The 10,506-nt window shown below is 38.7% G+C and overlaps 1 protein-coding gene across 1 annotated transcript; it reads right to left on the reverse strand.

The window, feature by feature from the left end:
• Positions 1-7,644: 7,644 nt before the first annotated feature.
• Positions 7,645-9,149, reverse strand: LOC131221495 (remorin 4.1-like). The gene is made up of 2 exons (XM_058216770.1): positions 8,395-9,149; positions 7,645-8,100 (listed from the first exon to the last, which is right to left on the reverse strand). Exons 1-2 carry the CDS (start codon positions 8,995-8,997, stop codon positions 7,909-7,911), a joined length of 795 nt encoding a protein of 264 aa, XP_058072753.1. The 5' UTR covers positions 8,998-9,149; the 3' UTR covers positions 7,645-7,908.
• Positions 9,150-10,506: the final 1,357 nt, after the last annotated feature.

Raw genomic sequence — 10,506 nt, forward strand, 5'->3', positions numbered from 1 at the left:
AGGAAATCCATGTCTTCTGTAGAGTGACTTCCGAGAAATATTACTAGTCCCCTGAAACTCTGGTTGCAAGAAATCCACGTCCTTCCTAGAGGGATGACTGTTAAGAAATATTTGGAGAAATTTTTTAAAAAGTTATTTTAAACTCCACTAGGCCATCAAATGATTGGATGTCTACTCTATTATAGCAGGTCATGACCACAACATCATTTCCCCACTTAATATATGGACCGGATATAAGACTCCATCAGGTAGGCTATACATGATCATCAATTTACATCTGACCGTTGAATTATTCAGATTGAGTAATTCAGTGGGTCCTACTACAATTATAATCATTGTAAATGGATTTGAAGCACGACGCTTGAACCGCAATCTCTATACACGGTTATTAAGCGGGATGTCAAAACGTACGATGTGGAGGCCTTAAAAGGAAAAAGTGTGATGTGTAAGCTTCCAACCCTAATTTTTGTAAATAGACATCTTAGTCCTCTCACCAACGCAAGTGAAAAAAAAAAAATCATAATCTTATTGAAAGTTTTTCTAAGAGTATGAGGTGTGAAAGATCAAGATTCATGTTGGCGACATCGAAGCATCGATATGTCTTCCCAATCAGATATGCCTTAACATTATTGTGTTGAATCTCGATTGTTGATGCATAGACGATCGGTCAATTCTGCAATATAGATATAACACTGGAATCCCTGCAACGCTTGCCAAAGCTTGTGGGGCCCATCATGTTTTATATGAAAAATCCACTCTGTCTATTAGGTTCTATCCTGGGTTTATACTGGGGGTAAAAATTCAGCTGGATCCACAGGTGAGCAGTGCCACAGGGAACAATGGGGATGGGATGCTAGCTATATGTTTGTCTGTGCACTCACAATAGCGTGGATCTTTCATCAAACCCGTTAATTGGGTCTAACTCACCAGCGTGCAGTGAAAAAACATATAAAATCAGCTAAATATCTGGTCGCGCCACACTGTGTGAACTTACAAGTTTTAACAGTTTTACATTGGTCATGGTGGTGAGGTCCAGTAGAGCTTTTTATCGAGCTGATCTTTTGTGTGTACGAATTAAATTTAATCATTTTAACCTGATGGATGAAATTTTACTTATAAAACATGGTGGGCCATGTAAAATTTCCAGGTTGGTCGACCGTCCACTTCTTTTTCTTTTTTTTTTTTCAGTTGAATGTGGACCATTGGAGTTTTTCCCCTCGTAACCATCTATGATAGGCCGCAAACCAAAAGGTTGCAATTGCTCTATCAATGAGACCCTTTGGGAATGGACCGTCGACTATGTAATGCAACATTTTTATATAAAAAAAATGGTTTGCATTGCCAAATCATGGGCCCATGGATCAATGTCTTCGTAGTCGACCTGAGTTTGCATAGTGCTCTGAGTGGATCATGTTTCAGTGATTCGGGCCATTGATCTATTGGTTCTCTCAATGGATGGACTGTGCCTTGGAAGTTAGAATCATCCTCAAAAGGGATAATCTTAGCCTTTTGATCTTATGGTCTACAAAAGTAATTAACTCACGGAGGAGAAATACAGCAACAGTCCAGGTTAAACTGAAATATTAATAACCAATATTAGTGGCTAGGATCCTCCAATGAGGGAGATTTGTGGGGCACGATATTTGATTTGATTTGATTTGATTTTTTACACACGCACACACACCCCACACACTCACGCTAGTGGAATTTCACCACCTATGGGGCACGATATGTCAACAAGGGAACGCAACAGACCCAATGGTCTGGATTACTGAAGCCATGGCTCACACATGCCAATCTGGAATGGTTGTGCAAGGTCACTAATCAGGCAGCCTAAACTTGTAGCTGTCATGGGTCATGGCCAGTAAATAATCCAATCCATTTATCTGTTGGGCCACACACATGAACCATTTGGTGGCGAGGATTATGAGAAATTTGTGGGAATTTCAGTTTTCTGAAAGGTTTGATAGTAAGGATTTTGAATGATTTGGATTTTAATTCCTACAACATTACCAAAAGAGCCCTTGTTTCGTTCCTGCGTCCAAGCTGACTTCAAATTTTCTAGATTCCCCAGGTTTCAAAATCCATTGGATTTCGTAGGGTTTTAAATACATGCTGCAAAGCAACCCTTGGATTTTGACCAGAAAATTCATAAAAGAAGTTGCCTTTTACGAATCAATGGTTTAACTTATTTTAAGCATTTAAAAAAAATAAAAAAATTTATAAATAAAAAATCCCCGCTTTTGGTAACATACGATGACTAAAATACCATTATTTTCTGAAAAAAAATAATGGTAAATGATGCATTGTGGGCAGCACATGATATGTTTACGAAATCCAACCGGATAGCATGTGCATCCCACCAGGACAAGTAAATAAATTAGGCTGATCCACTCATCAGATGGGCCACACCATTGAATGGTGTAGACAACCTAAGACGTCCAACTTCACATGTGGACCCACTTGATGATATGCTTGTCATGCTTTTTGGTTCGCATGATTACAAAGGTGGGCGTGCTGGATGGGTTGGATGCAATGCACACACAACACCAAAATAGTAGACGCTCCCACCCCTTTTAGCATTTTACCACATAAAGTTTGGACAACTAAAAATTTCATGAAGATGCATTTTTAGAAAGGAAATCACCAAAAATGTTCTCATCTATTATTATTATTATTATTATTATTTTAAAAGATAGTGGCATCAATGATTGTTAGGCCCACATGGTAATTGTTTACGTCCACCCTATCCAACATATGCACCCCAGGTAATCAAGTGATTTAAAAAAAAAAAAAAAAAAAGCTGATCAAATCATCAAATGGTCCATGAATTTGGATTTTTTTTTTAGTGGTATATATATATTATTCTTTTGTCTTGGCCCATCTTATGATTACATTATCTATATTTTTGTTTCATCTAATAATCACATTTGGGTGTATTTGTTGGATGGGTTGAATGTCAGAAACATATCAAATAAGCTGCACATTTCTCAATTCTCCACCATTTAAATAAAAATAGACTAAAGTCATTTGTATAATTTCTCCTAAGAAAGCACTGCCAAGTAATTTTGGTTCCTTGAGTACTATTTGGTAAAGCACAGTCTAGTAAGATGGCCTCAAGTACTAACTTGATAAAATAATTATTCCAAAGGAATTTTGCAGTAAAAATCACAAATAAAAGCCCAACAGAGGGCTTTTTTTAACATCTAGCTTGCCAAGCAGCACATCCGGATGCTTTAGAAGAGTAAAGGAATTATTTGGTAAAAGAAGAATCCTTAAGGTGGAATTAATTTTATGAACTTGTGCAATTCACATGAGTTTTCGTTTTGATGATTGGGGCCCACTACTTCAATATGTTAGCGTGTCTTCCATAGGTGGCCCATATGAACGCATACACATGTGCACGCATGTGCCTATGTCCACTTTAGCCCTTGGGTTTTGAAAAACTTAGTCTTTAAGTTTTAAGGTCCAATTATTAAAAATATATATATAGTTTACATTATGGCAAGTTAACATATATAAAAAAGATGAATCCATAAGAGACTTAGTTTCTATGATTAGATGGAGAATTTAAATTTATAAACAATATAGGCTCCTGCATCTCCATTCAAACTAAAAAATAAAAAAATAAAAATGCCAGATGCAGGAGCCTATATTGGAGCCTTTTTTGAGCGACAGTTGGGCTTTCAGATTGTATAATTGGGCCATAGTCAAATGATCTAAGTAATTGATATGATGTGCCCTGATGTGGATGGCATATGGACTAAAAATTTCCTAGTCGGTAACACACTATGATGGGTCTTATGGTGCATGGTTCATCCGATATTAGGCCATGATATGAACAGTTTGAATCAGTGAACTAGACCATCTATGACCACCTGGCGGGTGGACTGGTTTGATATTTGAGCCGTGTGATGAGCTAGCTGTTCGGATAGCCACAGGGTTATCATGAGCCCAGCCCATGTAAAATTGGCCTTGGCCCAGCATTATCCCATGGGCCTGAAGTTACGCCCATAGAAGAATATAGCAAATGTAAGTGGACCATAATTAGGATTCAATTCCAGGCTAGCCCAATCATTTTCAGGCCCATCCGCCCATTGGGCCTAAAAATAAAACCCTACACCAGGTGTGTGAGAGGCTTTGATAGAACTTAATAGGCCAGATGGCCACTAACAGTCCTAGCCACAACCCCGGGGAAACATCAATGTGCAAGCCCGATAAAGGGCTCTAAATAAATTTTTGAAAAAGAAAGAAAGCAAAAAAGCATGATGCCATCATTCGCCTAAATTAGCCTAAAAACGTGCATAAACGTAAGGCTGCAAATTGGGTTTAGGTCAATCTGAACCCGACTGACCCAACCCGAGTTCAGGCCCGGTTGTCTAGGTCCTCGGGTTGGGTTTGGGTTTAAAAACACCAGCCCAATTTGAATTTCAGTTGGGTTTGAGTTAAGAAAGTACAGGCTGGTTGGGGATGGTCACATTGATTTGTATTGATTGGGTTGGGGTTAGGTCGAGTACAAAAGAATTTAGGTTGGGTTCAAGTCAGGCATCTTCACATGAATTAGAGTTGGATCGTTTCAGATAAGGATGAGACAGTTATAACAGATATATTTAACTTGTAAATTCAAACAACTAAACTGATGATATTGGTCCTTATGAATTTGGGTTGCACCTCTATAAGGAGGAGGGTGCTGGGTGTCTTTGATACGATGTAGGTGTCTGGGAAATTAGGGTTACGGAGCTCTCCCTCTCTCCCTCTAAAAGTGTGGGCCATCATCCCCAAGTTGATGTTTGAAGGGCCCGAACTCACTCCCACTAGAGGGTCTTATAGAAACCCATTTTCCCAACGCTTGTCTTGCTAGGTGGTAGGTTTGGCGTCCAGAGGTTAGAGCTCTTCTTGATGGTCTAAAATCTAGCAAGAATACAGGCATTGCTCGGCTTCAGATTGAGGTTGACTCTAAAGATAATAGAATCCCTTCTCAAGAGTGGGACCCTCCATCAATGGTTCCCACGTGAAATTTTTTGTATAGTGATCTATTGTGAACAAGGGCCAAGATATAAGTGTGGTTAATCAAGTTACAACTTAGATCATGGGTATGGTGGCGCCCTGCATGTATATGGGTTCACATATTAGGTGACCTACACTAGTATAAAAATAATGTTGAATTTAAAAATGATTACCAAATGGTATACACTTTATGTAAAAGTATCACCGTTCTAGCATAATCAGACTGATGAGTGAATTGGTCATCACTACAGGACCCACCTAATGCATGGGTCTGATAATGTATGACAGGCATGGCCCACGCAAGAAGATATATGAAAGTGGGTTTCCCCAAACTTGGTTGCTTTAAAGGGAAGAGGGTATCTGGCTAGAGAGCTCACATTGGTAAAATATGAATGGTTAGTCAATTCTGACACATGGGGCCATGTTTCGGTTATTTAAGTTGTGCCCTACCATAAATGAACTTGGCCTCAAAACCATCTTTGGTATGATAATCTCAACCTTTCGATACCTGGAAAATGGGTGGATAGTTTTTGAGATAATCAGAAATACAAAAAGGGTTAACATTCAAATGAAAACAAGGTGTTTTGGACATTTGGTACAGATTCCTCAAATGACTCTCAATGGAGGTTAACAAAGGGGAATCATCTGCATAATTGGAAGCAGAGAGAAAAAATGGTCCATCGGATTGTCATACAAAATGGAGGGGACGTAGATGAAAAAGAGGCATGTTTAGATAGTGGGGAAAAATAATAAGAGAAAAAATATATATAACATTTATTTAGTGATGGATTCCCATGTATTTCATGAGCACTACTGAAAGAGGGTTCTTATTGAATTTTTATTTTTAAGGGTTTTGTTTAAATAGCAAGTTAAATTCTCATTTTTCTTTTCAAAAAATATTTTGAATATTGTGCTTAGAAAATGACATGGTATTTCAATTATGTTGTTCGTTGTAATCCACCACTTTCTTTGTCATCCAAACATAATAAAATGTTCCAAACAAAATATGATACTTCATTTTTTTTCTTTTCTTTTCTTTTTTCACTATTCAAATTTGGAAGTATTTAGATTCCTATAATAAGCATGACTTTGGTAGTGTCGGAATATAAGTGAGATATGTTTGGGACCTTCTAATACATGCCTCGTTTGTGATGTTGAAGTAGAAAAGTGAAATCCTACTTGATATACGGTTAATTTCTGCACCACCCTAGACAAAAAACCTACTTTGTCGGCTCGTACCAGCCAAATTTGGTGGTGCATCCGGATATGGACTAAAGTTTCCGTCTCTCGAAGATGCTTCTGTTTTGTGTTTTTGTAAAGGTGGCCATTGTGATGGTATTTACGTGTGGGGCCATTGTGATGTTTTCAGACATTTATTTTCATGAGCTTATCCTACAAATCTATCAGCAAGGTATCAGCACCACCACAAACGTTTTATCATGAGCTTATCCTACAAATCTACGTGTGGGGCCATTGTGATGTTTTCAGACATTTATTTTCTGCATGTCATATATTCCATTCAAAAGATGCATTCAACCAGGACGAATGGACACTAAAAATCATGTCAATCCAAGTCCAAAACTAAGTGGGCTACAAAATATGATTTTACATGGTGTGACCCACCTGCATTTTGGATCCATCTACCTAAGCTAAATGATCCATGGAGAACAGGATCGGATGAAGTTACTTTATTCACACTTGACAGGGCCTTGAACAAGGATCTTGGCCTCTAAATGGGTTGGGAAATGTCACAATATACATCTAAAACGAAATAAATTGTGGCCGAATTTTGATGCACAAGTGAATTGCATTGTAAAAGTTCAGTTTAAAATACAGGTTAGAAATTCATGAGAACTAAACATAGATTCAAAAATACCTTCAATAGGCAAAATTCACTACTACTACTGTGTGACTAGGATTGTCCAATCCCTGTGGTTATGGCCCACCATTTCAATGATCTGAATCATCTTGACACCTATGAGGTCTACTATTGAGATGCTAGCGGCAAGTGGCCCACATTTAGAAACTCAGGTCATGAGTTAACTCAAAGAAAAGATGGTCAAGTGCTCTGATCAGAGCACCATAAGTTACAGTGCTCCTAGTTGCATCGGTTGACTTGGACAGTCTGATCAGCCAATCTGAACTGCCCATTAAGTTCATGATACATTTCATGCACTACCATGCAAACATTACACTAATTTTATTAGTTCGGCCTTATCTTTCATGGCCATCATTTTTTTTTTCCAAGCCATGGATGGGATGGAATTCCGACAATGTAACAAAAATAGTTATTTAGAATAATGGTCAATCCATTATTAGCCCCCGTAAATGGATGGATCAAAAATTTTCTTTATTGGGCTTATTTGTGCGTAAATGATCTTGATTGTCTGCATTAAAAGTCATTGATCAAATGGTTGATATTCGTCAGATTGGTATGATGTTTACATGGCAATTCCATGAAATATGCCTTGGACCTAATGAACAGTTTAGATCAATGAATTGGACTGTTAAATATCACAAAAGAAAAAAGAAAAATAAATAAATAAAAGACAGAAATCATATATCTTATTAGTACTTGATAGAAATCTTTGGCGTGCCGAGGCCCTTGCGGGTTCAAATTCCAAATCAACAACCATGGAATATAAGCAAAAAATTAATATTAATATTAACAATATTGCATTATGTTGTTTAATTAAGCGAAACAAGCCACTTTCAATGTTCAATCTATCATCTAAATAACACTATGGGGAGAAAAAGCACTTACCTACGCACATCTACCTTCTTCAAGTGTATTTCTCTACTTCACCTTTTTTTTTTTCTTTTTTTCTTTTTTTCCTTTTTCCCTCGCTCTCTCTCTCTCTCTCTCTCTCTCTCTCTCTCTCTCTCTCTCTGTGGCATTGGCTAGAAGAAAGAGCGTTTGGATGGAGCTCTACCGACAGTTCTCATCAGGTTTGCTATTTCTAAAATCCTAGCCACCTTTGTTCCTCTCTTAGCCTCCGCCGAGGCCCTCTTCTCTTCCGCCTTTTGATGTGATTTTGCTACCTTGTTTTGCATTTTCTCTGTGGCTTTGGCTCTTTTTTCTTCTAGTTTCCTCTACAGAAGGAACAAGCCTATTATTAATATATATTTTTTTATCAGTTAGGGCGTGTTTGGATGCAAAATCGGAATGAATTGCAATCGATCAAAATTCAATAAAGTGGAAATGACAATTGGGGTTGGCCCAATTGGATCGAATTGGTATTCTTATGTTGAACATGAAAAGTTCGTGACCGTAGTTGCATGCATTCTCATGTTGGGTTATTGCAAATTATTCCAATTGAGCATCCAAAGGCAACCTTAACAAATTCTCAATTGTAATTTACGTGCATGTGTATTTATTCAACGTACCTCCACCTTCTTCAACCGCATGGTGGCCTTCTGTACCTCCTCACTCTCGCAGCCGTTGATGATCGCGTCCTCTCTTTTGAACCTATTGTTGATCTTTGCAATCTCGGCCGTCTGCCAAGCTGAGATCTTCGTTTCAATCTCCTCCTTCTTGACCCTATGGAGTGAAACTTCCTCTGTAATGTTATTGTTCATCGATGATGATGAAGAAGAAGACCCACCTACACGTCTAGGAGATGGAACGGGATCCATCGGGCTATTATCAGGGACGATCGCCAACGGGTTCGTCTCTTCGAGTTCCTCCCCAATCCGAGCCAAGTTGGGTCCGGTGTTCGGACCTTCGTTGCTGCTTCCATTCTCAACCGCGGTGGAACCAGCCAACACAAGGGCATTGAATTCTCTGCTCATCGTTGTGAAATTCTCACTCAGGACTTCGCTGGATGTGGACAAGTTCGACGACCGGTGGCTGCCTGTCTCCCACGCTTCTCTCCTCCGGGCACGGTTCGCCGTCGTCACAGGCTGAGGTGGGGTCACGGCATGGATGTCCCTGATCTCATCTTCATGTGGGTCATCTCCATTGGTCGTACTTTGATCATTTCCCAACATGTCAAGATCTCAAGTGGGTCACAGCACGAGATAACATAAGGTTAGCGCACTGAATAAGAGAATTTGGATTCAAGCGTCCAAATGAATATAACAATATCACTAGTTTCTAACTTTGAAATTTTCTAATTTTAAGCCACACATATCACATTCAATGCACAGGACATATCAAGGGTGGAATTCAACAATCCCTGGATTAGGAATGGAGTGAGTGACGTGGCACCCATTGCCTTTTCCAGAAACAAACAAATTACTTAGAAAATGTGTAGGTTTTTTATCTGTGACCCGCGATACCATGGAACTATGTTCTTCATAGGTAGAAGCCAACGTGAACCGTCATTATTGGGAAACGCCATTCTGTCGACCATGAGGAAGTTGTAACTGACCCTTGCATAAGTGTCCAGGGATGAACGTGATGAGGTGGATCACTGTCTTTCTCAAGTATATAACTACTTGGAATGCTCGAAGCTTCTCTAAACTCTTCATGGATCCACAAGGAAAATGAAAAAAAAATAAAAATGGAAATAATATTTGCATAACTCCTAAAGCTCAACATGTAAAGAGTTATAATCAAACCAAATTTACTAAAAATAGAAAAAACGAAGGGCAAACCAGAATAGCTAAGTTGGTTCGCTAAAGTAGCCTGTCCTACCCAAAATCATCACTCAACTCATTTCAATTTGTGAGATATACCCGTTTTTTAAGGTTTTGATAGTATTGATAACTTCATGTCTATGTTAGACATGAAAGTCTCTGCGACCCTTTGATGTAGAACGGGTCGCGAATAGTTTCATGGCCAAGATGGATCAGAAAAGGCCCGGTCGACGACAGAAGTGATCTGGACCATTAGACCTTAGATCGGGCAGATTTTGCAATCCAACTACGCCGGGTTGCGCAGCCCGGAATTGCGAAAAACCCCTGGATCGATGAGCGTTTCCCTGTTTTAATTTTATTTTTACTATAAATAGTAAGTTTTAGTTTGATTATAATTCTTCATCCGTCGGGCTTTAGGAATTGCGCCCAACATGAAAAGAGCTTAGAATAATTAGGAGAATGGTTTGGTGAAGCCAAATAGGACAGTTACTATTTTTGGCTGAAAACCTTGCACACTAGTAGACGCACTAGTCCGTCTATAAATAGTAAGTTTACTATTTATAGTAAGTCGCGGATTCTAAGAGTTTAAGTTGTAGTTTGATTCTGATTTCTTTCTCATTGCTTGGTAAATCTATTTAAAAGGTTGTGAACTCATTTTTTATTCATCAATTAATCAATTTCGAATTTATTTCTATTTTCTGCTTTTTTTCCTCGTGGATTCAAAAAGTCTATGTAAGGAGTCCAGAGAAGCTCCGTGGATTCGGAGTAGTTATCCTCATCACGTTCATTCCTGCGTCACCCTCTTTACATCAGTCCACTCTCGATGGACTAGGTTGAGCTGTTGGATTGTAATTCCTAGCCTAACACTATAGGTATCAGTCCTGATCCCTTAGATTAGCTTAACCTAAAATGTCATGT

The sequence above is a fragment of the Magnolia sinica genome, chromosome 1, assembly GCF_029962835.1.
Source record: "Magnolia sinica isolate HGM2019 chromosome 1, MsV1, whole genome shotgun sequence".
Classification (NCBI taxonomy): Eukaryota; Viridiplantae; Streptophyta; class Magnoliopsida; order Magnoliales; family Magnoliaceae; genus Magnolia; species Magnolia sinica.